This window comes from Sander vitreus, chromosome 17 (assembly GCF_031162955.1).
Source record: "Sander vitreus isolate 19-12246 chromosome 17, sanVit1, whole genome shotgun sequence".
Classification (NCBI taxonomy): Eukaryota; Metazoa; Chordata; class Actinopteri; order Perciformes; family Percidae; genus Sander; species Sander vitreus.
In genome coordinates, this window is record NC_135871.1 from 15,111,591 (window position 1) to 15,138,656 (window position 27,066).

General features: G+C 40.0%; 5 protein-coding genes and 1 pseudogene across 7 annotated transcripts; 5 read left to right on the top strand and 1 right to left on the bottom strand.

Moving 5' to 3' along the window:
- Nucleotides 1–164: 164 nt before the first annotated feature.
- LOC144532539 (dual specificity protein phosphatase 13A-like) lies at nt 165–1,086 on the top strand. Its single transcript, XM_078273343.1, has 3 exons — nt 165–403; nt 554–771; nt 875–1,086. Exons 1-3 carry the CDS (start codon nt 165–167, stop codon nt 1,084–1,086), a joined length of 669 nt encoding a protein of 222 aa, XP_078129469.1.
- A 1,718-nt stretch (nt 1,087–2,804) lies between these two features.
- On the top strand, nt 2,805–5,322 carry LOC144532350 (dual specificity protein phosphatase 13B-like). Its single transcript, XM_078273052.1, has 3 exons — nt 2,805–2,929; nt 3,011–3,252; nt 5,102–5,322. Exons 1-3 carry the CDS (start codon nt 2,805–2,807, stop codon nt 5,320–5,322), a joined length of 588 nt encoding a protein of 195 aa, XP_078129178.1.
- Nucleotides 5,323–5,366: 44 nt separating this feature from the next.
- LOC144532349 (dual specificity phosphatase 29-like) lies at nt 5,367–6,507 on the top strand (annotated as a pseudogene).
- A 1,231-nt stretch (nt 6,508–7,738) lies between these two features.
- LOC144532348 (dual specificity phosphatase 29) lies at nt 7,739–8,578 on the top strand. The gene is made up of 3 exons (XM_078273051.1): nt 7,739–7,917; nt 8,001–8,224; nt 8,336–8,578. The coding sequence occupies exons 1-3, from the start codon at nt 7,739–7,741 to the stop codon at nt 8,557–8,559; spliced, it is 627 nt and encodes a 208-aa protein (XP_078129177.1). The 3' UTR covers nt 8,560–8,578.
- Nucleotides 8,579–9,227: 649 nt separating this feature from the next.
- LOC144532347 (adenosine kinase-like) lies at nt 9,228–18,009 on the bottom strand. 3 transcript variants are annotated; one of them, XM_078273048.1, is made up of 11 exons: nt 17,848–18,009; nt 15,016–15,090; nt 13,610–13,663; nt 12,602–12,680; nt 12,285–12,457; nt 12,084–12,192; nt 11,713–11,883; nt 11,552–11,587; nt 11,325–11,439; nt 11,140–11,226; nt 9,228–11,035 (listed from the first exon to the last, which is right to left on the bottom strand). In XM_078273048.1, the coding sequence occupies exons 1-11, from the start codon at nt 17,937–17,939 to the stop codon at nt 10,911–10,913; spliced, it is 1,116 nt and encodes a 371-aa protein (XP_078129174.1). In that variant the 5' UTR covers nt 17,940–18,009; the 3' UTR covers nt 9,228–10,910. The 3 variants fall into 3 exon arrangements, with proteins under 3 accessions (XP_078129174.1, XP_078129175.1, XP_078129176.1); XM_078273049.1 differs by lacking the exon at nt 17,848–18,009 and adding an exon at nt 16,866–17,001; XM_078273050.1 differs by lacking the exons at nt 13,610–13,663; nt 15,016–15,090; nt 17,848–18,009 and adding an exon at nt 13,244–13,446.
- A 1,098-nt stretch (nt 18,010–19,107) lies between these two features.
- Nucleotides 19,108–23,937, top strand: ap3m1 (adaptor related protein complex 3 subunit mu 1). The gene is made up of 9 exons (XM_078272351.1): nt 19,108–19,351; nt 19,677–19,954; nt 20,461–20,632; nt 20,738–20,875; nt 21,479–21,564; nt 21,681–21,814; nt 22,100–22,307; nt 22,663–22,807; nt 22,910–23,937. Exons 2-9 carry the CDS (start codon nt 19,682–19,684, stop codon nt 23,008–23,010), a joined length of 1,257 nt encoding a protein of 418 aa, XP_078128477.1. The 5' UTR covers nt 19,108–19,351; nt 19,677–19,681; the 3' UTR covers nt 23,011–23,937.
- The last annotated feature ends 3,129 nt before the right edge of the window (nt 23,938–27,066 follow it).

The window sequence follows — 27,066 nt, forward strand, 5'->3', positions numbered from 1 at the left end:
CTCTCCTGATGTGACCTCAGTGGGGACAGAGAAAGTTCCCTGTCTTTTCCTGTTGGACCTTTGGCATCAGCGAACAGACTAATCAATGCAACAGCAACACCATTAAATAACTCTACATCCAGTCGGAGAGAACTCACTGAACACAGAGAGCTAATTTTGGAGGCATGCTGCATTCAAACAGCCACCTGCTGTCGTCACTCACTGAGCTGCACACTCTGGTCCTGAAGGGACGGTGGACACAGACAATCTGTTGGAGGAGCACTCTGTGTCCGGGGAGAATGTCGGGGAGCAACCAGCTACAGGACCTAGTGCTCATTAAAGAACTAGAGCTCATCTTGGATTCCTGCACACTGGAGCTCACACCAGTGGATGAAGTCTGGCCCAACCTGTACATAGGAAATGTGTGAGTGTCTTGTGTTTGTATATCTGTTGCAGTAACCTCCATGAGTGCGGCAAGAGATAAATTGATCAGTTTTATTAGCTTGTTAAAGTATTGAACCTGTGTTACTGCATCTTGACTTCCCTTTGTTTGTCTCTTTTCTGTGTTTTCCAGGGCTGTGGCACAGAGTAGAAAGAAATTACAGAAGCTTGGCATCACTCATGTCCTGAACGCAGCACACTCCAAGCAGGGAAGCATCGGTGACCAGAGTTTTTATGGGAACACCAGCGTTTACTTTGGCATCCCAGCAGAGGATTCTGACTGCTTTGACCTCAGTCAGTACTTCAAACCTGCAGCTGACTTTATACATAACGCCCTGAAGAGCAAAGATGGTACAGTACATGAATGTGACACCTGCTGTCCCATCAAACCTTTATATTTTAGCGGTCTCACATTGTCTCTATTTCATTTCTCATTCTCCATCCTGCTCTACAGGAAAAGTGCTGGTCCATTGCATCATGGGCGTGAGCCGATCGGCCACTTTGGTCCTGGCTTTCTTCATGTTGCGACAGCGTCTTTCTCTGAGAGACGCTCTGAGGCGTGTCGTCCAAAAAAGAGCCATTTATCCCAACCGGAACTTCCTGTCTCTCCTCCTCAAACTGGATGAACAACTAACACTCAAACGGAGGTTGTGTCCTCTCCTCTGACATTCTTCTCCATCTTTTTTCACCTCCTCTAAACTCCGTCATCACATTAGATCTCTCTTTCTTCCCATGTATTACACTCCACTCTAATCAGTATGGACAATTTCTATAAATAATCAGAACGTGTATGATGTAGTAGAGGTGTGAGTTTGACGGTGGTGAACATTTAAAGTCCATCTTTTTATTTCTACGGATCTAAGGTCTACTTTTCATGTACGAGTTTATCTTCCGGGAGCAGCAATAGTCATGTGTTGTGTGAAATATTGTAAATATCTAATTGTCATATTTCGCTGAGGTTTGTTTTTCATATTAAAAATGTATTCAACTATAACCTGTCAATGTTGTCAGGCATGTGCACAAGCTTTTTAAATGCAGCTTTATGACTCGTTGTGAATAACCATTAAAGATTCTTTTTGAAATACTTTGCATACAATTGAGAGTGGTAAACCATATTTTTAAATGTGTTTTAAACATGTATGCACATTACACATTTTTGACAAAACATAACTTTGAACAGTTTGCTTAATAAGGCACCATGTCATTCTTCAATAATCCCTTAGATCAGAGTTTGTTTTTTGTTTCAGCCAAATCCTTTTGCATTAACAAAGACATGTCTTCTCTGGTAGCAAACATTTTAAATGATTTTCATTTAACCAAGATCTTATTCTCTATTGCCATACCATTCTAACAAAAACAGGCATTAGACTGATATTGTGCCATAATTAAAATTACATTTTCACAAAAGAATTCTTTGGTTAAGTGAATAATCTCAACTTTCTAAACAGATTTCAATGTAGACTCATTACAACCGAGGGGGCATATGAATACAGTAACTAAACATTGGATATATTTTAAACTAATGATAAAACATAGTGGGAACCAATATTCCTATATAACGCCATTGATTGAGTTTTCAATTAATTTAAACTCATAACAAAAGAAATGTGGCTTGAAGATTTCTTTTAACCTGGAACTGACATCATGTTAACTGTCACTCTTGTTCTTTACAGTCATCTAAAGGAGCAAAGAGAGTGCTGTACTTACACTTACTTATCCTTTATATCTTGTTACAAAATGCAACAAGCATATCCTACATTTTTGATTTATGGTAAATAATTCAGTATGATGTAAACACAACAAATGTAGCCAAAAGTGAACACGTCACTGGTGAATGTTACTCACAGCCTCGATCATATTTCTTAAAGGAGCGGAGCGTTACTCTGCAACATAGAAACCCCTTTAGCACAGAGTGTATTACATAACAGTCTGTGGCCATGGAAACTAATGGCAAGTGAGCCAATGTTAAAGTTCAAAGGATAACACCACATTGTTCATAAGAATGAAACTACAGGCATGTAGTCAAAATGGATTAAATGTATTTCAAAGTGCTTGAACTGCTGATAGACACTGTACATTCTGCAGGATGTTTTGTCACTAATAAGTGTATGATTACAGAGTTATTAAAGGAAACAGTCATGTGGGTCTAAGTCTTTACAGAGAAATAACAGCAAGCACGGTAGGAGAAGAGTTTGCACTGTTTTAAAGTGAGGTAAGTTCATTCACAGAGGCAACAGGTTAATGTGGGTTTGTTTGCTCAGTCTGTGATTGTGAGGGCATTGTGAGAGGAATATTGTTAAGAAAGGCAGCAGTGACAGGGGAACTTTGTAATTTAACAAAGTAAACACCTTGTATGTGCTCTTTGCCTGTGTTTGTTTGCCAGTATGTCTCTTAGGGATCCACCGTACAAACCTCCTTCTGTCTCAGAGCTGCAGGAGTTCCTGCTGGCAGACAGACGACCTACAGGACATGTCAATCAAGTCTGGCCTAACCTTTACATAGGCAACGAGTAGGTTTACACACAATGCACACATATGTCTATATAAACATCCTACATTTATAGAGAAATCAATACCTGATTGTGTTTTAGGGTGGCGGCTCGTGACAAGGACACTCTCCACAGTCTGGGCATAACTCACATTGTAAACGCTGCTCACCGACCCACCAACCCTGGCGCCGGCCCCTGTTTTTATGTCAACACTGGCCCACGTTTCTACAGAGACATGACAGTGGATTATTATGGGGTGGAGGCTGATGATGCAATAGAGTTCATCCTTAGTCCTTTCTTTTACCCGACAGCACGATACATTGGAGCTGCACTGGCCATAGGAGGCAAGTCAGTCATCTAAGTGTGTGTGATTGGATTTACACTCAGTGGCCATTTTATTAGGTACAATCTAATGCAATCCAATACAATTGTTCTGCCATAAAGTCTCATTTGATGATGCCTATAATGTTTATTTTATCATTTCAGTCCTTAGTGATGATTTTGTACTGGACTGCTTTATACTGAGAGGTGTTTCTAATACTCTGCCCCCCTCATATATGTAAATAGGGAGGACAAAAAAGAAGAAGCATCTCTTTTTGGTGAAGGTGATGGCTATGGGTCGGAAGTCTTCAGGCTTACTTGCACCAGGCTTCTTAGGTATGGGTCTTTAATAAGGCCCATACAATGGAGAGAGTTGTGGTAGATCTCCTGACTTCTCAAGTGACCAGCATGTTAGATCCGCTGCAGTTCGCTTATAGAAGTGACAGAGGGACTGATGACGCTGTGCTGGTCCTTCTAGACTCTATTTCAAAACAGCTTGCACTCTCTAAAGGTCTATGCTAGAGTCCTATTCGTAGATTTTAGTGCAGCTTTTAATTCTATAAAGCTACACATTCTCCTGCAAAGACTAGCCAATATTAACACAGATAAGGGTCTGATTCTCTCAGAGGGTATATGTAAATGGCATTTTGTCAGGAGTGCATACCATCAGTACAGGCTGCCCACAAGGCAGCGTTCTTTCCCCTTTGCTTTTCTCTCTATTCACAAATGAGTTTCATATAAATAATAGCACCTTTAAATTGATAAAATATGCTGATGACATGGCCTTAGTTGGTCTCTTACAAAAAACTGATCCCCTTGGTGAGGCCTCCTATCTAGCACACATAAAGGCCCTTGAAGCATGGTGCAATGATAGCGAGCTAAAGATCAATGTGGCAAAGACAAACAAGTTACTCTTTTGCAAAAACGTAACACCAGAGCCAGTTTTATTAAATGGCCTTGCAGTTGAAACTGTGGGAACTTGTAAGTACCTAGGTACAGTTCTTGACAACCATCTGCGTTTTTCAGATAACACAGACTATATCTTTAAGAAATGCTCACAATGACTCAGTCTCCTTAGAAGACGTAATCTGAGCTAGTGGTGTATACTAGCTCAGATTACTGAGCTAGTATACACCACACATATTGAAAGTGTTTTAACCTTTCATCTCTCTGTTTGGTTTGGCCATTTAAGCTGCAAACTCAAGAACAAGCTTAACGGGATAGTGTCAATGGCCAGCAAAATAGTGGGAAAACCCCCAAAACACCTGACCCAAATATACACTGACAGAATGAGGAAGAAAGCTGGGAAAATCACTGCAGATAGTATACACCCTCTTTCCAGCCAGTTGGAGCTCCTGAAGTCTGGGAGGCGCTTCAGAGTGCCTCTGACAAAAAGTGTTTTTAAAAGATCCTTTATTCCAAATGCTATCAGTATCCTCAACCAAACCAAGTGACATCAAATTGAGCTGCTATTTTAATGAATTTAAGCATATGTATTCTGTTTTATCCTGATATTATTTTTTATACTCAACATATACTCATGTCTGAGATGTTGTCTGTATGTTTATCTGTCTTGTATGTCTGGTGAGCCAAAGAAAATGTTCCACCCTGGTGGACAATAAAGATTTATTCTATCCTATTCTAATATAATGAAGTCCAGTACAACACCCCCTTTCACTATGATCTCAGTAATAAACATATAATTGAATTGACACATTTTCGACAATGTCAACACAAACTGAACATTATGAGCTTTGTAAGGATATATGTAATGGCAAGTCTGTTGTATTGGATTGTACAGGTGTACCAAATAAAGTGCATATTTGGCTGCATATCTGGTGCTGAAGGTAACAGCAAATGTCCCTGTCCCAGGACGAGTGTTTGTCCACTGTCTGATGGGCGTGAGCTGCTCTGCAACATTGGTGCTGGCCTTCCTGATGATTGTTGAGGGTCTGAGGCTGCCGCAGGCGGTGGCTGCTGTCAGGCCGCACAGAAACATCTGTCCCAACCCAGGCTTCCTGCTGCAGCTCCGCAGGCTCGACATGGGCCTGGAGAGGGAGAGGAGGAGGCGACGACAGGCCCAAACACTGTAAAGACACCCGCAGACACACACAAAGCCATACACATCAACATATGCACACAGACACACACACATTTTTATTGCTACAGAGGTCAATCCCAGGAGGAGAACATACCATATCTGACAGACTTAGACAAATTCTTTGGACCAACAGGAAGCCAGTGGCACCTGTCAATCAAGTCTGGCCAAACCTGTACATTGGAGATGAGTGAGTAGAAAAATCACAACCAGCAGCTTAAAATGTTGTGAAACGATATTACAATGAATCAGGTTTCTTGAGGTGTGTGTCTGCAGGTCTGTGGCACAAGGTAAAACTACACTCTCGTCTCCGGGTGCAACTCACATACTGAATGCTGCAGCAGGCCGACACCGGATCAACACAGGTCAGAAGTTCTAGAGACCTTGAAGTGGAATACCACAGAGTTGAAGCTGCACACCGTCCAGAGTTCAACCTCCGACCTTTCTTCAACCCTGCTGCACAGTTCATAGACAGTGCTCTAAAGGAAAGTGTTTCGACAGCTGAAGCCAATTCATAATATGAACTACTAGATTAGTTCCTGCTTTATTTGTGGGTATACTAACTTCTAAACATATTACTTTATGTTGAATGTTATCTATTTAGAGCTTTCAGCTGCACAGATAATTGGTGATAAAGAGAGCCAACACCTCCTCTTCCACCTTTAGATAACTAATCTTTATTCTAAAGACATTAGAATTTCATTTCTGCTCCCTCATCTACCCTTGTAATCCTTTCTTTTAATTTAAAAGTAGGAAAAGCGCAGGTGTAAATAATACAATTAATGATGATTGAATTCCATTTAGCTGCTTCAGTTTCAAATGAATGTCACAGTTTACTGAAGACACTTGAATAGAACAGAGCCATCTTTAACGTAATTAGTAACACCTGTGCTTTTCCTACTTTGACAACCAGGTAAAACATTTGACAAATTATTTTGTAAAAGTGTATATACAGTACTTATCCATGTATCTTCCAGGAAAGGTGTTTGTGCACTGTGCCATGGGTGTCAGCCGCTCTGGTCATCTGATGATCTGCCAGGGCCTGTTGTCACCTGAGGCCATCATCGCTGTGTGTCTGAACCGGGACATTGGACCCAACTCTGGATTTCTGGAGCAGCTGGAGCTGAGCCTCAGTTTGCAGAGCACACAGATCACAGAGGAGCGCGCTGACACATCATGACAGAGCATGCCCTTTCACCTTTGCCGGGCATCTGTTTTGTTTGTATCCACATTTTCTATAATAACAACATACAATCTGATCATCTACAATCATCTGTTACAAGAAGTCTCAGTCTCATATATTATCTCTACCCCACGTTCAACAATCAGTAGAATATAACAACTTAATGCTTTAAGTTTTATGTCCCCAGAAATAACTCTCCCCACACCTGTTCACACATAGTAGGCTAAGTGACATTCTTATGTTTACAATAAAGCAACATGCCACTTCTATTTTTTGATCTGGCATTGTTTCATGATTCAGTGTGTTTCTTCACCATATAGCCTAAAAGAAAGGGGCGACATGGTGAAGAAATACACTTAGAGGACTCAGATCCCATTATGAAGGCTGTGAGAAAGGGTCTCTGGATATGTGTGTGTCACGTTGTTGAGGTCAGGTGTTGCAGCCCAACTGCCTAAAAATATCATCTTAACCACAGAGCCCGAGAGAGCAGTTACCATTCCAGATCTGGATTTCAGCCTTCAGGCGTACTGCAAAGGGAGGTCTCTGTTGATACACACACACACACACACACACACACACACACACACACACACACACACACACGTTTACTGAGAAAAAGTTGAGGTGCTGGTCTGCGATCCTGCTCAGGAACGGATTAAAAGCTTTAAACAGTTATAAGAAAGAGGTAAGTCATTTTTTAAAGATAGTACTTCATTATGACAATCAGCCTGTAGAGTAGGAAACAATTGAACAAGCTCAGTGTATTTTAAACAGCCAATATTGTGAGTAGATCACATTCCTAAAGTGACCACAACCAGCTTTAGTTCAGGGGGCATCGGAACACTGTTTAACTCTAAACCACTCAATCTGAGAACAATATGTGTCAAAGGTTTGATATAAAAAGGAGCATGAATGTGCAGCACATACAACAGAAGTGTACTGTAGATTGAAACTAAGAACGTGGATGATCTAAATATTAGGGGTGTGCAAAAAAATCGATTCACATTCGTATCGCGATTCAAGCTCTACCGATTCAAAATCTATTCATATTTTTTAATCTACTGTAATCACATGGGAAAAGTAACTACATTTACATACTGTGAATCGTTTTTTTAATTGAGAATTTTACATTTTAGAGGGCTTTAATAGCGTGCAGACATTTTTTTTCTTTTAGTTTATGATTACGTTCAGGGATGTGTATATGTTTTCTGGGCAGCAGAGGTGAGCTATGTCCTCCTGTGTGGTGAAGTCCAGAAGCAGGAACCCATACACAGCGGTGCAGGTAGACCCAGACAGTGACTACATCACACCGGGAACATTAGACCTAGAGCAGCTGTTCTGGACCGGCACGGGGGCTCAGTATGCACATGTCAACCAGGTCTGGCCCAGAGTCTACATCGGGGACGAGTGAGTAAATGCACAAAGAGGTGGTTTCATGGTTCTAATGACAGCTTCATACTGAGTCTACTGTATGTGTAACATGAAAACAGGAAAACAGCTCTGGAGCTGCCTGGCCTGAGGGATCTGGGTATCACACATGTCCTTAATTCAGCAGAGGGAAAGTGGAATAATGTGCTGACTGGTGCTGATTACTACACTGACATGGACATCCAGTACTATGGTGTAGAAGCTGATGACAAACCCACCTTCAACATCTCCCAGTACTTCTGCCCTGCAACCCAGTTCATCCATGAGGCCCTCAGTCACCCACAGAGTAAGTCCCGGGGGAAATAAAAACTTTTAACTGAGATAATTCTCTGAAGAGGCTTGTATGTTTCACTATGTTTCTAATGATTCCATCTATCTTTACTTCATTTGGTTCTAGACAAGGTGCTGGTGCACTGTGTGATGGGTCGGAGCAGGTCAGCGACTCTGGTCTTGGCATACCTGATGATGAAACACAGCTTAACTGTGGTGGATGCTGTTGAGCATGTGCGACAGCGCCGCTGCATCCTGCCCAATCATGGCTTCCTAAAACAGCTCAGAGCCCTGGACATCACGTTACAAGAGGAGAGCCTTAAACAAAAAAGAGAGATGAAACACCAATAATGCACAATAAATAGATAATGTGCCCGTGTTTACTACTTCGATTTTGCTTTTGAATCTATCTTAGGTATACAAAAATGTTATTTAACTGTTGTATCATTAAACTCTGTTTTGTTTTTCACAACTGCGTCATGTAAGAGTTCAAATGTCAAATTGAAGAACGGGGTGTCCTCAGGGCTGTGATGTTTTAAAGCAAGAGCGATTTTCTCTAAGTGTGTCTACTGTAAGTGTATAACCAATTTCAATGAGTGAGGCACACAGAGTAGGTCCTGACACTTTCAGATCTAGGACATGAGGGGCGAGAGCTAAGAAGCCTAAAATTCATTCACTAATTTGACTTGAAGCAAATTGTTGTACCTTAGATTGGCTACATACTGTAGATCGCTTACTAAGAATTATCTTTGATTAAAAATATATGTATTTTTTTTTTTTTTTTTTTAAAGATTATTTTTTGGGGCATTTTTAGGACTTTATTTCCACAGGACAGAATAAGACATGAAAGGGGAAAGAGAGGGGGAACGACGCAGCAAAGGGCTGCAGGTCAGAGTCGAACCCGCAGCCGCTACGTCAAGGAGTAAATCTCTCTATGTGCATCTGCTCTACCAACTGAACTAACCCGGGCACAATTAAAAATAATTTCTTTGGATTTAAAAAATGAATAAGCAAAAAGATCATTGCTTTAAGTTTTATTTGTGATTTTTTGTGAGATGGGCAGCTTGAGAGTTAAGACTAGGAATTGTCAAATAAGGCTTTTTGGTGATTTTGAACATAAAAAAATAACCACCTATTCAACAGAGAGGGGCAATATGAACAGTTTCAAAACAACACAAGAGTATTCAGAAAACTTACTTTTTGTTCACCATGACATTTTTAGAGTACATCTATATTCAGGATAATTGTATTCAAGTATTCAGTGTTGCACAGACCACAAACTCAGGTTAATACAAGTGGTTTGAAATGTTAGGCCCCATATCACAAGTGTGGCTTGAGCCTTAATTTAGCTAATGTTTTTGATTTGTTTCCCTGATTTCTTTTGCATCTCCCATTTGCCAGTTGTACCAGTTGTTGCCTGACAAAAATATAAAAATGTGATGTTAAAAAAACATATTTCAATAACATTTCCATCTGATTTAGCAAAGCGGACAGTGCTAAAGTTGAGTTACATGTTGATACTGCAAGATATCAACATACACCCAGAAAGAACATATTATTTAAAAAATAAACCAGAGGAAAAATCAGATTTAATACCCACTGTATTGTAGAGACCATTCAAATATAATATCTTTCTAGCTTACATGCATTTTAAAGATGTGTCCATTTCCACCTCTATAAGCCACTAGTTGCCTTTAAAGACAAATGCAGGTTCACACAACACCTGTGGCCTCTGCAAACTTTGTAACATTTACAGATAAAGGAAAAAAAAGGCACTCATTACTAAAAGCACCTGCCCAAAAAACAGAGTGAGGAAAAACAAACTTCCACAATGTTGATGGTAACTTCTGAATATAATTGACACAGTAAAGCAGTCATCACAGGACTAAGTGGGCAGAGGCTTTGACACATTTAAAAATTGTGCACTTCAAAGAAAAACATTTGGTTTCATAACTGGCCTGTTAAATCTACACAAATAAAAATGAATAAATCAGGAATAATGAATCTTTAAAAAAAAGTCTAAAACAAACCACAACTTCAATTTCAATGCAGTATCCAAATCCTCCATTGACAGTGATATTTAGATATCAGATAGATAGATATATTTTTAGACAGATTTATGCATTAGTCCTTTGTTTTTGTATAATGTGTCCTCCCATTGTAAAATTAGCTTTGATTCTGTCTCCAAGGGGAAGAAACAACAGACTCTAGAAATGTCAACACGAGAGCTTGCAGCAGTCTGATGGGCGTCAGTGCAGCCAGACGTTGGCAGTGTCAGAGCCAAAAAACATTTAGAAACAAAAACAACTGTCCATGAAAAGACATTTCCCATTTAGATCCTTTGTGTAAAGCAAAATGATCACTTCCTGGGATGTTATCATAATTCCTTCATGGTAATTTATGTACAGGTGTAAATATATAGCCAAATCTCCATTGGCTCTTGGCTGTATGATCCTCTGGGGGTCCCAAGTGGAGAACAGAGACAGGCACACGTCAGGGGGGCACCCATCTAACAATTGGAAGGAAATTATCTGCGGATGAATTGAAAAATAACATGGACGGGTGGCTGATTAGAAAGAAATGTGGCTATGAGAATTAAGGGTAGTCTTTGTAGAACAGTGGAAATGATGGGTCGCAGTTGCGTATGGCAGGTTAGATGGAGTATGAGGTTTCAGGCTGAAGGACAATATGCCTGGGAATCCTCAGTTGAAGTCAGGTTTTTCTGGGAAGGTGCAACCTGCTCGTCTGATGATGACGTTGGCAGCGTAGTGTGCTGCCTTCACACACTGCGCCAGTGGTTTCTCCTGGACCAGCTCAGACAGGAAACCTGCAACACAAAGGGAAACAACTTGAACAGAAACCCACAGAAAACACAGGAAAGACAAAAAGCAACCTGGAAATGTATCAAATGAAAACAGAGGACACTCTTACCTCCTACAAAGGCATCACCGGCACCATTTGTATCAACAATATCCTTGGGGTCAATCTTCAGTACAGGGAATGTCTCAATCTTGTCACCTGAACAGACACGTGAAGAAAATGTTACGTCTGTAGTATACTTCTAAGAGCGGTTTAGAGAATGAGAGAAATATAAAAGGAAAAATACAAAATCTTACTCATGGCCATAACAGTATCATCCTTCCCTTGGGTGAACACTACAATCCTCTGTCTCTTTGTGTTGACTTTGGGCAAAGCCTGGGCTTTCTTTGCAATTTCCTTAATGTCCTTGGTCTACAGACAAAATAAACATTAACACAACCAGTTGATAACGCACAAAATACATGAAAAATGCAGCACTAATCATTTGCAAATACTAAAAGAGACAGTCAGTCAGTACACTCACCTCAAAGTCTTGCGCTTCAGCGAATTCAACTGCCTCCTGAAGAATAAAAATAAGATTGCGTTAGAAGTAAATATGAGCTAAACATCAACATCTGGTGGACACAAAGCACTGCACAGGCACATGCAGCCATCTGAAGAATGCACTGTGAAAGTCTGGCTTACATTCTCATTGCCGAACAACACATCAACATAGGGCATAACCTGCATGAGGTTATCCTTGAAGAGCTGGCAGATGAAGGGCGCCGAGAGGTTCAGGCAAAACAGCTTGTTGTTTTCAGACGCATTCTTCGCCACTTTCAGGATGGACTCCACAGAGACGGTCAGGAAGAAACCCTGAAAGCAAACGGTGACATTGGGTCAAGATGGATCTGATTTTCAAATCTTGATGGGCTGAAATGAATCACGTGGGGTAAGGTCTTGACTGCACCAGTATGTCCAGAAATTGGTGGTTACCCCGAGTACAAAGGGAAAGTGACAGTACATCAAGTAAATGGCACAACACACCATATATTAGTTTGGTAACTACTACTTACAGCAATATAGTAGACTTTAGCTTTTTCCACCAGCTTCCAGTTTTCTTCCAGGTCTAAATGCTTGTCCTTCTTATAACAGTTAGCAGCAGCTAGGTTAGCTACCAGAGACCTGAGAGGAGGAAGTAAAAAAGAGATGAAGAGTTACAGACAGATGAGATTATAATGAATCAACATGTGCCTATTATTATTAGAATTACCCACCTGTTATCTCCAGTGATGCAAGCAGCACAGGTCCCTGTGGGCTCTTCATCTTGCTCGTAGTAACGGGCATCGATGTGGGCCTCCTCAGACTTCTGCTTCAGGATCCTTCCAAACTTGTCTTTGCCAATGCAGCCAAAGAATGTGCTCACATTATGGGGTTCTTGGATCATCCACTACGGACAGTCGCAACAGCTCTGATCAGCATCAGTCGATTAACTCTACTCACTGTGGCCAACATTCACAGTAAGAATTCACAGAGCACCGATGTAGTGACAGAACAGGACGTTAGTGAGTTTGTGTGTGACTGACGGACTGACCTGAGCAATCTTTATAGAGTTCTGTGTGGCTCCTCCAGCGTGGTACTCAACTTTGAACTTCTTCACTATCTCCTCAAATCTACACACAGAGACAAACATGTCATTCCCATAATTCCATATTTCCAAGAGAAGATTCAATTAGGTTTCATAAAGTTTAATTCTTGTTCACCTCAATGTTTCTTTGTGGTGCTGGCTAAGTGCTTCAAACCTCACAACACACACAATGTATAAATTATTTCACCTCACATTGTTTTTTATACCGCTCATGGAAACAGACACGTTTTATGATCTACCCATAAATTATTTGCTATATTGCATTACGTATCAATGATCGGAAAGGAGCTGGATAAAGACAAAAATCGTATTAATGGCTTCCCTATTAACCGAGCCTCCACTCACTGAGCTCCTGACATTACTGACTCTAAAGTTGGGAATCATGAGTACAAATCTTCCCTTACATAAACTATTCATATATGGAGATGTAACTGTCTTTAGTGGTTGCATTAAAGTTGCCTCTACCTTTTTAGTTGAAACACCTGGCTATATCAAATGCCATCCTCAAAAACATGTTTAGCGTAAATGTGAATATCTTGCATAACAAGCACTGTTGCAAATGTAAAATAGATATTACTAGAAAACTACCTGTTCTCATAATTATAACTGTGGAGAGTCATCAGTTTAATCCTCTCTCCCACAGTCCGTCACACACAGCTTTCTTATCTCCTGCTGTTAAATGTTTGCTTTCTTGCTCAGAGGGACTGGGAGGTGAAGTGTCCTGCTTTGCTATTGGTTCTCAGTCTCTCTGTGCTGGATCTGCCATTGGCTGTCTTTAACGATACAGAGGTCAATGGGGGTGATTTCTGGTGTGCGCCTGTTTTCACTGGCCTGCTCTAGAAACAGAGAGGAACAAACTCTGTATGAATTTAGACATATTCATTTTCTCCCTGTACAGACCACAAACCACAGCCTATACTGAAAAAGAACTGTTGCAATATAGAAGATACGAACAGTGCTTTGTGTTTGTCCTCTGCCAGGATCTGGTCATTGGGTTTCAGAGTGTATCTGCAAATAATTAAAGAAAAAAAAGAGGCATTAGTTTCTCAAAGTCATTGGAAACATATACTGCATCAAACCCTTCTGTTTTACCCATCTAACCCTGCCACCGTTTTATTCCATAAACAAACTCCACAAATGTGTCTAAGGAAATAGAATACACAACACGCATCTTGATTATGTGGATAAGCATTGCAGAAACAATAGTGGTGCTGCCAAATGGGTTGTTCCCTCCAATGGAAAATGTAATGAATGAAATAATTTAGTCATAGGTAGAAGCTTTGAGAAACCCTGTGCAAGTGCATTTTGTTACTACCTATCGTCACCACTCAGTCCAAAACAATATGTTGGTCAATAAAGTGAAACAGAGTCTAGTTTCCTGAAAACACAAAGGTAGGTTAGGGGCTTACGGTGCAGCTTTAGCACTGCATTATTCTATGTGACTGAATTAGAACTGTAGTTGGTTGGTTTAGCTCTAATCCTGGAGTTTACACAAGGGGCTTGAGAGTGGACTCTGAGCTGGAACCCAAAGGAGCCCTTTGCCCTGGTCAACTAGTGTGACAGAGCTTGGACAGACCAGAAAACCGCTGCTTTCACTGTGTAGGTTTCCACTACACAGTAAATAAATAAAAGAATAAATAAGTAAGCAAGTAAGTAAATAAATAAGTAAAAATATTGTAATTATTACTGCTTTTGCAGGAACCCTATAACCTTTGACTTCAACTTAAAAAAAGTGGATTGTTGAGTCACACATTGTTTTGTGCTCTGCTGACTGCTTTTAAGACTTAGCCAATGTAATGTTCCGACATTGATAAACAATAAAATTGTGAACATGATGACAAAACAGGGAGAGGGATTGATTGTTTGTTTCACTTAGCTAGGACAGTACAATATGTATCACCTCACTGTTACGTAATGATACACTGTGTCAGTTCAGGAGATATTAAAGTAATACATCTGTTGGGCATACAGCTCTGCAGATGCTGATCAGTCAGCTCGGCGGTTTCCTGTGCTCTGCTCTCTTGTATAATATTTATCTTGTATCTCCATTGATCAAATTACATTATAGAAGCTCTTTATACTATGGCCAGCCTGTCAGTGGAGTGTCCTCACTGGCACAGAACGTCTATATTTCACTTGATCCAAGTGTGACTGTGCTTTATGGAGATTTTACACGCGCTAAAAAAATGGCTCCACGACAACAGTTCATTCAATAAAAAAAAAAGTATTGTAATAAAAAAAGAATCCAGATATCTGTTATTTATTTGCCTTTAAAATTCTTGAGGAATTCAGGACCATAAGAAGCTGATGACAGCACTTTCTTTAGTTCACAAAAATCTTATTCCATTGCTTTAACTTACTTGTCCAAGAAGTCTTTGTCCACTACAGCAGAGATGTCCAGTAAGGGGTTTCCCATCCCAAAGAGTGAATTGGGGCTGAAACAAAGACGAAGCGTTAGAACAAAAAAAAGCTCTACGTGGTTTGGCTTTAACATGACAGCACAGAGCAGCACTAGCTTCCTTTTTAACCTCTATGTAACAGTAGTATTTATTTATTTTTATATTATCTCTAGTTTTATAGATTTTTTTGAAGAGCAAATAGCCCTCCTTTCAGCACAGTGTAGAAAGGAAAATTTTCAATTTGCAAATCATGTTTGGTCACTCCACTGAATGAGCTGGGGTTTTTAGTCCAATGTTGACCATTTATTTGCAAAACCCACAATTTTGTCTCCATGTGACTTTAATCACATGACTTAAACCTTCCACTTTCACAGACAGAGAAGCAGAAATAGCACATGTCTGAGAGAGAGTTTGGAGACATGCATGACTCATCAACAAACATTACAAAGAATATGGATGTGGTGGTGGCTGAAAATACATTTCTGATCTGCTACTGCACTATGAATCCCCCAGACCTCTCAGGTCGTCTGGGACAGGTCTGCTTGTTGTCCCTAGAGTCAGAACTAAACAGGGGGAAGCAGCATTTAGTTTTTATGCTCCACATATCTGGAACAAACTCCCAGAAAACTGCAGGTCCGCTGCAACTGTCAGTTCTTTTAAATCAAGGCTGAAGACCTATCTTTTTGATGTTGCCTTTCTTTAAATAATTGTTAATTTCTTATACTGAAGTTGCATTGTTGAAACTGTATGACAATCTATATAAGCTTAAGTGGGTAGTAAGACCAGTGGGACCGGCCCGTTCTTGGAACGGCAAGGATTGCGCTTGGATTACGTGTATAGAGCAACGGCTTATACATTGCCCCATACTAGCAGCCTATACGTTTAACTGTTTTTAACTACTCTTTAATGTTACATTCTTATACTGCACTGTAACTTTTATTCTCGTATTTTATCTGTTTTTTTGCCTTGCCTTGCCTTGGTGCGGCGGTGAAGACCCAGTCAGTCATGCATGTAACCATGTTATGACAGTCACAGCAAGGCAACATCAGGACAGCTGTAGGCCGCATGTGTCTGTGTTTGTACAGTCTGTTCTGGCCTGGGGCAACAACTGAACCCAGAGCTTAAATATCATAGCAAATAATAGTCCCGAGATGCCAACAAACACCATTTTAAAACAGCACAACACCACTTAACTTTGTGTCAACACATACACCGGAACTTACACATCAGTAACCACCAATCATCCAGTGGGTTAGTCTGCAACGTTTGCTTTTCTATAAAGAAATAGTGAATGATCTAGTACTACTGCAAAAGCACCAAGAGATTGTGGTAGCATCATGTTAATAATGTGTGAACTCCGATCTGTCTTGGTGTCATCTTCACTCCTGAATGCTAGTCCTTGGTGTGACCACAATTTCGTCAGTGTTTCTGGGGAAAACCCCAGATGGAGCAAGTCTCTGAACACAGCCCCTGACATACGTCACCTCCACATGAACATGTGCTGGCATATGGTCAAACCTTTCTTTCTACACTCGCCTGACGACAAGATTGAATGAGGCAAAAAGAAGCAAAGAGGAAGAATGTCTTTTAAAATAAAACAAAGCATATGGAGACGTAGTTAAGCACATGGGTTTTTTTCACTGGAAAACAGAAGATGCATGTACCCAGCAGACGCCACACCCTTGCTATCAATTCCTACAGCACATATGCCAATATGCAGTCAGAAGATTACTGGGCTTGTGCAGCCAATTACACTGAACCACAACCCATGTCTGCCTTTAGATCAATTCTCTATGCCAACGTGGTCTTACCTTGCAGAAGACATTGTGTCCATCTCTCTGTGTACCTGACAGACTTGTTGAGCAACCTAAAACCGGCTCAGAAAGAGCTAAGGATTTTAAAACTTCACAATTTCAGCTCAGTGTGCGGGTAGATCGATTTTCCCCTGCAACCCCAGCTCCTCCTACTCGGGACTGACTGATTGGAGGCATCTCGAGGAGGAAGGGCCAGAACAGTCCGTCTGTCTGGTGATTGGCTTGTCTTGCCGACCCAGGCTCAATCCACTCACTTTTACTCTTTTGAAGCTAAATTACATCGTGAGAAGCGTGCTGATGATAGTTGCTACTGAGGTAGCATGATATTACAACAGCAGATTTCGGTTGAGTTGAATATGCGCAATTCGCCGAGTGATCCACCGTGCCAGTCAGCTTTATTCAGGAGGGGGGGGAAGAAATCAAAACACTGTATTTTATCACCACGTGAATCCTTCGCAATTCATTGTTTGGGAGCTGGTACAGGATGGCCCAGTAAGCTTTCTTTGCAGTAAAAATGGCTAAACCAAGCAGCGGAGCAAACCCTTGGCACTGAATGAACGTGTCCAGATCAGTCCAAGTATTTCTTTCTGCAGCTTTTAAACATGCAGGGGCAGGTGGTGGTCATGTTAAACTTAGATTAGATATTGGCACACTTGCTAGGACGTTTTTAGACAACAGCGGTCTACACGCTCCTGACCTAACGTTAACAATTGATAGGCTATATCTCAATGGACTTTACACCGGTCATTATTGAGAACGACCGATCTCTTTTCCCCACCGTGGTGGTTCATGCAGATATTTAGTAGCTAGTCTGAAAAAACCCACTTTTAAAACACCACTCACATTTCATGCACGCATTCATAATGCTTACATTGTAAACTAAAGATTTGCGCACATTAGCATTCAAACAACTCCGAGGAGAATCGTGTCTCCTCGCACCGCAGAGAGGCAGTTTGTTAGCTTCTTTTTCTTTGGTCACCTTAGTTTGGCAGGAGTCTTTTTGCTCGGATACTCTGTCTTCTCCTCCTCTGAAAGTTTTTGTTTCTTTGCTTTTGGTTCTTCAGAAGCCATGGCTGACAGTGCACGTTGCAATCACCTCAACCGGTGTGGAAAAAGTGGCAGTGCTCGTGCTGCTAACAGAGGGTTAAAAAGGACGTTTATTCTCCGGAGTAAAGCCTCGCAGGCAGCCGTTGCCTCCCCAAGGCCGTGCGTGTGACGCCTTCACAGAGCTCGACCAATCAAACGCCTTACATTTAGGTTTGGCTGGTGTGTTATAACTTGTACAAAGTGTTTTACATCTCAAAAGTTCATACAGTATGCATCTTTGGAATTAACATTAGTTCATTACAATACAACTGAGAAAATACAGATTAAAAATGAATACCTTTTGAATACTTTCCATTTCCTATACTTTGTGTAGGCTATATTTTTTTCTCCTATGTTGTGTATTTGTGTTATTCTGATGTGTGTAATTTTTTATCTTTGAGCTGCTGTACCACAGGAATTTCCTCATTGTGGGATTAATAAAGTCTATCTTATCTTTTCTTATCTTCCAGTAAAATGACTAAATAGTAAGTGAAAATAAAATGTTTATTAAAAAAAAAAGTAACAACAAAAGATAAAGAAAGCTGACTTTTTTGGAAAAGAAAACCCCTAAAACCACACTATCCAGCACCATACAGCAGAAAGATAAAGTTAGGAACTAGCTGGTAGGATGATATGGTGGAGCATTTAGCTTGGGTAAAGACTAAAGAGACAAATATTTCCCACAGGAGATAATTTTACTTTGTAAATTGTAGCACGTCTATCTGGTGGATCTCAATTTAAGATTTGAGTCAGTGCAGTACTGTTCCAGGAATTATTCAGCAAAGTATTTCTAAATGAAGTTGAAATACTCGACAACTTGTTTTTACTTTAGTTTTTGCTCACTGCAAGACTACAGTTTGGTTATCAAATCTAATCTTTTTGCATTTTTACATCTGAAACCTGACATGAAGGTACATTTTAAGTGCTCACTTAAATGTGAGGTCTGCTTTGGATGAAATGAAATTTGGCTGTTGGAAGAAGTCTTCAGAAAGCCATAAATGTGTGGTATTCTGAGGACCTGCACCATGGATGTATTATATACATGAATGTATTGATCATGTACCTGCACGAACACCTGAAAGACGACACTCAGGGCTAAAAATCCCAAGCGCTCACATACAGAGCAGCTGCCCGTAAAGGTTGCCTGATTAAAAAGTCCGACACTTTGCTCTGAAAGTATCGATTAGGTTGACACTAGAGTTGGTTTGTATTTACACCGTCTGGAATTTATTTCAATACTTTACTAATAGTATCTGGGCCTTATTCTTTTGATTTATAGATATGTACTCGTGACTACGTTGTGTTTACGTGTGCATAGATCTGCAGGCGTCTCTTCAGCAACTCAGACAATTTCTGCCATACTGGCACCATATCCTGCAATATACCGGAGTTAGCAGGTAAACTTTAAACAATCTGTGAAACTTTGTATACATCATCCTCTTTTAAGAGGATTCATTATTCTCTTATTATTTTTTTTAACATTAACAAACAGATGGTAAAACATGTCCGAAGTTATCAATCAGTTTGCTAGCTAGCCGGTTAAGTTACCTGAGATTAAAGTTAGTTTGACAGAATGAAAGTAGATACATGTTGACAAAAGTGACATTGCTTTACATTTAAATGTGCAATGTTTTGTTTTGGGCGCAATGAAATACTTGATAAGGAGTTTTACGTTTTTAAAACCTCTCTCTATCTGTCACTACAATAACCTCTTTGTTGCAGCTGAGATGATCCACAGTCTGTTCCTGATTAATCACTCGGGAGACATCTTCCTGGAGAAACACTGGAAGAGTGTCATCAGCCGGAGTGTGTGTGATTACTTTTTCGAGGCGAAGGAGAAGGCAGTGGACCCGGAGAATGTGTCCCCTGTCCTGCAGACCCCACACCACTATCTCATCACCATATACAGGGACAAGCTCTTCTTCCTTTCTGTCATCCAGACTGAAGTCCCTCCACTGTTTGTCATTGAGTTCCTGCACAGAGTTGCAGACACAATTCAGGTGTGATTAAACTGTTCATTTTGATACATGCCAGTATTTATAACTCAGACATCTTTGGTTATGTTCAAACTTGTTGTCCTGCATAAACAGATTGCAGGATGTCTAGATGTACTCTCCTAAAACACTTTAAAAAAAAAAAAAAGCGTGTGTGCTGTTGTCATACAGTATTTCTCAATAATGCAATCCACAATGGAAATGAAGGAGCTACTTACAACCTCAACATGTCGATTATTTCACTGTGTAGTTAAAGTGGCCATCTAAAGTCTGTGGTTGCAACTTTAATTTCCCATTAATACAACAGTAAAATATGTTGATTTCTTGTATACTCACTACAGAAATGTACTGAAACATATATAAATCGTACATACTGTAAACAATTAGTATGAGGTATGGAATTGGGACTCATGTAGGGTCTTAATGGGAAAAGACTAAGGGTGCTGCTTTTAAAGACAACTGACAAATCCAGTCAGAAGCTTTCTTTGTTGCATTTGTCTTCTTGTCGACAGGACTACTTTGGAGAGTGCTCAGAAAGTGTAATCAAGGACAATGTGGTGACCGTGTATGAGCTGTTGGAGGAGATGCTGGACAACGGCTTTCCACTAGCAACGGAGTCCAACGTCCTCAAAGAGATGATCAGGCCTCCCACCATCCTGCGATCAGTTGTCAATACGCTCACAGGTAAACAGAGGTCACCCTGACTCAGTCTAAACTGTACCGCCTGTCTACTTATCTACAATATTTATGTGCACATTTATATATTTGCCATTCATTTGTGTTTTCCAGGAGGTAGTAATGTTGGAGATACATTACCAACCGGTCAATTGTCCAATATCCCATGGAGGCGGGCTGGTGTTAAATACACTAATAATGAGGCATATTTTGACGTGATAGAGGAAATCGATGCCATTCTGGACAAATCGGGTAAAAACGAGCACCGTTTGATTGCCATAGATGAAGAGTAAATCTATGGCAGTGTCGTGGAAATGATCTGCAATCACTCAAGCACACATAAAATAATGCACAACAACCCGGGTGGATTGAAGGTTAAAGTTGTTGTTGTTATTATTATTATTATTATTATTATTATTATTGTATTAATAAGAGAGAGACAAACCTCGTCACGAAACCCAGGAGTCTTCTGAACCAAAGAGCCAGAAAATGCATTGTTTATACAAGACCTAAAGAATTCATGGGCTGATAGTCAAATGTGCAGCATCTGACTTCTCAATATAGAATGTAGCCTAGAGACAAGTAGTCTCAACAAAGCAAATGATCTTCATCTGACTTGTTTTTCAGTCTTTAGAAAACAACGTGAACCAAATTCACATAATGTTTTTCTTCTTCACAGTTCCCAGATGAACAGAGTGAGCAAAGTCACAGAAGCCAAAACTTGAATATATGATTAAACAAAGTTTCATGAAAGTTTACTTCCACAGCAGTTAGAAGTGTTTACTTTTTATAATTAATGTATAAACAATGTGGTTACTCTTTAAACTTGCATCCACTTCAATCTTTCTAATTCAGGTTCGACAGTATTTGCAGAGATCCAGGGTGTAATTGAAGCCTGTGTGAGGCTCACTGGGATGCCTGACCTGACGCTGTCCTTTATGGTGGGTTCATTTCCTCTCAGCTCTGTGTGTTTCTGTATGTGCTCTCGTGGTCTGCTTGTGCGTCTGTCTGTCAGAGTGTAAAATTCACTCGCCACCCTTGTTGTTTTTGATGACAGAATCCTCGTCTCCTCGATGACGTGAGTTTCCACCCATGTGTGCGGTTTAAGCGCTGGGAGTCAGAGCGCGTCCTCTCTTTCATCCCGCCAGATGGAAACTTCACACTGATGAACTATCATGTCAGCTCTCAAAAGTAAGCATAGGCACTGGGTGTCTTATTTATAATTTAATAAAAAAAAAAATATGTGTGTAAATACGTAATCTGGTAATCAACATCTTCTAGCAACAATCAAATCTTTGTCGTGTTAATTTCTTTGGGTTTCAGTGTGGAGGAGTGGATCAAAATTCTGGTTTAATTTCCGCAATAAGTACTCACTTGTTAATGTGTTCACTTGGTAACACAAGCTGGTTGCTGAATGCCTGCTGAACCTAACTGTTTATTGTCATCATGGTCAATTCATTCTTTGTCCTTCCTCAGTCTCGTGGCCATTCCAGTGTACGTGAAGCAGAGCATCACTTTCTTTGAGATGGGACCTTGTGGTCGCCTGGACATCACAATCGGACCCAAGCAGACCATGGGGAAGACAGTGGAGGCCTTGATGGTCACTATCCACATGCCTAAAGCTGTGCTCAGTGCCAACCTCACACCCACACAGGGAAACTACACCTACGACCTTGCTACCAAGGTAACCAACTGTTTACAAGGCCGTCCTCAGCAGTGATACAGTTAGTAGAATGTGGACCCCTTTATCCAATCAATGTAGAGCATACTGCTCAGTTTTTGTCGATCTCGTGCAATGCCATATTGCAAAGCTGCTTACATCTTACCTGCCTACCTCGCAAGTGCTAAATTGATAGCCAGAGTGCTAAATTGATAGCCAGAGTAACATTAAAACTACCATTTAAAACAGGACTTTTTTAAGATATGCATTTGCATTTTGTAGCTTTGCAGTGTCGAAGAGAAATTTAAATAATCAAAACTCAAACCAAAGATGATTTTGTTTTATTATCCTTACTCAAAGCACGTTTGTGTTTTGATAGGTGTTGGTTTGGGAGATTGGGAAACTGAACCCCCAGAAGCTTCCTAACTTAAGAGGCAGTCTGAGTCTGCAGGCAGGAGCCCCCAAACCTGAAGATAACCCATCACTCAACATTGACCTGAAGATTCAGCAGGTGGCCATATCAGGTAATCCATTCCTCGCTACAAGCTCTCTTAATCTTTTAACTGGGCCAAGTTTAAAGTGCATTTTCAGTCATTGCTCAATATGCTTCTTTCCCCTCTGTACAGGTCTTAAGGTCAGTCGGCTTGACATGTATGGAGAGAAATACAAGCCGTTTAAAGGGGTCAAATATCTGACTAAAGCAGGGAAATTCCAAGTGCGGACCTGAGTAATGGCATGTCAGAGGACAATGGTCAACAATCCAATGTGCCAAATAGGGGGCAAGGCAATCAACTCCAACATGTCTTACATATACTCTGGCTCATTGTTATTAATGAAGAGTTATTTATTATGTCTTCGGCATTACATATATATGACTGAATGGTATTTGTGGCCTGTAAAGGGAAGCCTTAATAATCAATGTGACTGTGTTGAAGTGCTTCTAGTTTCTATCTAGTTTAAATGTGCTGCATTGTATGGCCCATTCCTCCTTTCTTTTTTGACTTTTTCTGTTTTTCTTTTCTTTTAACACTTTCTGAGTGTTGCCTGAGGGAAATATTTCTGTTTAAAAAGTGACACTTTTAACACACCTATACATACAATCTTGCATGTTGCCTAAACGTAAGCAACCATGCCTTCAAAAACGTTTTTACATAATATAAGGTATCAAGTTTTATACTAATCACATAAATAAAATAATTATATATATATATATATATATATATATTTTTTTTTTATGTAATGGACCTAATTACTGAGTAACTGCAGTGTTTATTGAGGCACTACTGTCTTTAGTGCAGGTATTTCTTACACACATTGACTCTTTAATGAAGCCTTTGGGTAGGTAAAGGTGCTTTGCATAGCATACTACAGCACAAATGCCTGAGTGGACATTACTTTTTTTCAAAGTACATCTTTACATCTAAGGTACATTGTTTGACTTAGGGAGAACTATCTGCAGGGCCTATACACAGTTGTGTAAAAAGGAACTCACAGAAATCTACAAAATCCTCACATAATCTTGAATGCAACTACTTTACTCGGCACAAGATTTGCACAATCAATTGTCGACGTGGAAAATACTACTTATAGCTCCTTAAGAAGTTGAATCTGTATTCCAGTGTGTAATATGTCTTATAAAAGCTTTAAAAAATTGTGTTCATTTGTGCTCTTTTAGCCATGCTAGCAGTATGGGTAGTTTTGGTTTACTAAATTAATGAGCCTCAGCTTTACTGTGCATTTAGTGCTAATTAGCAAATGCTAGCATGCTAACACACTAAACTAAGTTGATAAACATGCTCCAACCATAGTAAACATCAACTTCAGCATGCTAGCATTGTCATATTGAGCATGTTAGCATATGGCAGTGATAGAGTACTCGAGTCCTGGAGTTCCCCACAACACTCACTGATTTTATGTTGTGGTACATGTGACTTATGAAAGGGAATTAAAAGGCAGACTCCAGTCATTATTATAGTCTTTTATTCTTCCAAGGCACAGCTGATGTGTTGGCAGGGCAAGAAGCTATCAGAATACATTCAGAGTGTGAATGAACACAAGTACACAAACAAATACACCCTGTCGCTCTCAGTGAGGGGTCAGTGACTGCTACATGCTTGGTAGGCCCAAATAAAGATGAAAATGCGATTAACATTTAGAGCTCTGTCCCTTAACCACCATGGGGACGGCTCACTAATACTGATTAAGTGAGGAGGCTTAACGCATACATACACATACAGATTCTCTATTTAATAGTTACATTTGCCCAGCCAAAAAAATGTGTAATAAAACTTGATGAAATACTGTTTAGGGAATGAAAATATGTATTCATTGATCTGCTTGCATTTAATGTTGAGTTATCAATCATTTGTTGTTGAACTGCTGTGTAATTATTCCAGACAAAAACAGCTACACCCACACTAATACCTACTGGCATTAATGCCTGATATATCACATAAAAGGTTTGTTTTTGTTCTCAAACCACCTGGGTCTTCTAGAAAATCTGTGTTAAGATGATGCTTCAGAGCATTCAGAGTGGGACTACTTAGCTCACACATGGAGAAAAGTCTAAAAGCAGTTGAATGTCTAAAATCATTGGTTTTGATACATTTTGAATAAAACATCCAAACAGTTCAACTGTTACAGAGTGCAGAAACAAAGCACTACAATTAGTTAAAAAAGAGAAAACATTCTCTCTTTTTTTTGCTAAAAAATAACAGACCTCAAAAAGTACCTCAGCATCTCTAACGAAATGGTCTGTCTCGTTTGTTATAACCTGGATTTTAAGTGTTAAAGGACAATTCCGGCACAAAACAAACCTAGGGGTTATTAACAGATGTGTACCCACTGTCGCTCTCTGGGACATGTTTTCATGCTTATCGAGTGAGTTTGGAGCTTGAATGACGCTAGCGCGGACCACTGATTAGCTTACAACGCTAGTATTCGGGGCACAGGGAAAGTAAAAACAAATCGCTATTTATACCACTAAAAAGGCTCAAAATATCACCAAACTTCAAGTTTATTGAACGAAGAGCTGCGGGAGCTCCGTGAAAGGGCTACAAGAGAAAGAGAGAGAGCTACTGGTAGTCAATGCCGCAACACAGCCTCGTACTTCAGGAAACTGGTGGTGTACCTGCGGACATTGTGAAGCTATGGCCACCGAACAGGAGTGTCTGTGTTGCAAGGAGTGGGACCTGTTGCGTCGCGATGCCCAAGAGACGCAGTGTTTTGTACAGTCTGAAGATTTCCCCTCTCTGTCACTCTGTACACTAGACAAGTTATGCAGAGTTTGATTATTTCAGATATATTGAGCAAATTGCTTTTGATTTTAGTTTACATCGCCAGCTGTAAGTCATGACTGGTTTCCGAGATGGCGGCGGCATGTAAACATGAACGCAAGTCTCTTTATAATCAATAAACTGTCTGTACACTTACAAAGTTCTCAATGCTTCGGTTAACATTTAGGGACCCTCATTATGCTACCGCTGAAGTTTGGTGATATTTTGAGCCTTTTTAGTGGTATAAATAACGATTTGTTTTTACGTTCCCTGTGCCCCAAATACTAGCGTTGTAAGCTAATCAGTGGTCCGCGCTAGCGTCATTCAAGCTCCAAACTCACTCGATAAGCATGAAAACATGTCCCAGAGAGCGACAGAGTGGGTACTCATCTGTTAATAACCCCTTGGTTCGTTTTGCGCAGGAATTGTCCTTTAAGAGGAGGCTGACAATAATTTAAAACAAATCCTTTGGCATTGTGCACTGTTAAAGTTGAATATAGTTAAAACAAAGAACTCAAAACAGCCATAACAAAACATCTCATCTCGCCTCACCTTACTGTCAGTCATACTGCAACTGTCATGTGAAAGTCTCTTCTCTATTAACTATCAACCTTCCTGCAATCAAGGTAATATATATTGACAACCATACATTTAAAAAAGATTATACAATCACTTTTGAAACTGTATAATTTGCCTATAAATTATAACACTTTTAATTCAAAAGACCTTTTAGTTCTTCAAGTATGAACATCACCGGACAGCAGTGATGTTGTATCACCTTTGAATTCATAGATCTTCAGTTAAGAACAGTGTTATTACTAAAAGTAAACATGAGGAGTTCATCAGCTCACACAAGACTTTACACTTTAGTGTCTAACTCAGTGTATAAAGCTCCTAGCTGAGTGTTGTCCATTAAACATAATTACTGTATATACAATTGACAATAAGAAACTCACTGAAAAAAAAAGAAAGAATAAGAGTAAACCCTCTAGGAGATAAGTATCTTAATGTCATAATTTGCCTTTAGAAAATAGAAAAAATTGTCATGCAAAAAATATATACCTGGGATTTGGATAAACTCTTGTAACACAACATACCAAAAATATATATTATAAACTGTCTCGGATTAGCCTACGTGATTCCACAGTTACAGATAAAGAGAACTGGATAGCAAAGCTGAACTCCAATAAATGAAACCTGCTTGGTACCAAATCTAATGGTTACTGGTAAGCACCACATCACCATCAGTTTCCTTATTCAAGAAGTGCATGTTTACTCATGAGTATGCACATTGCTACTTTTACTCAAGGCATGGACGGATTACGAAACAATGGGCTCCTGGGCACAGACATGGGTCGTTTTGTAGTGGTTACACATCTCTTTATAGTTTTGTGTCGTTTTAATGTCTTTTGTGCTTGTTTAGTGTCTCTTTGTGGTCATTTTGTGTTTCTTTATAGCCTTATGCATCTTTTTGTGATCTCTTTGTGGTCATTTTGTGTCTCTTTGTA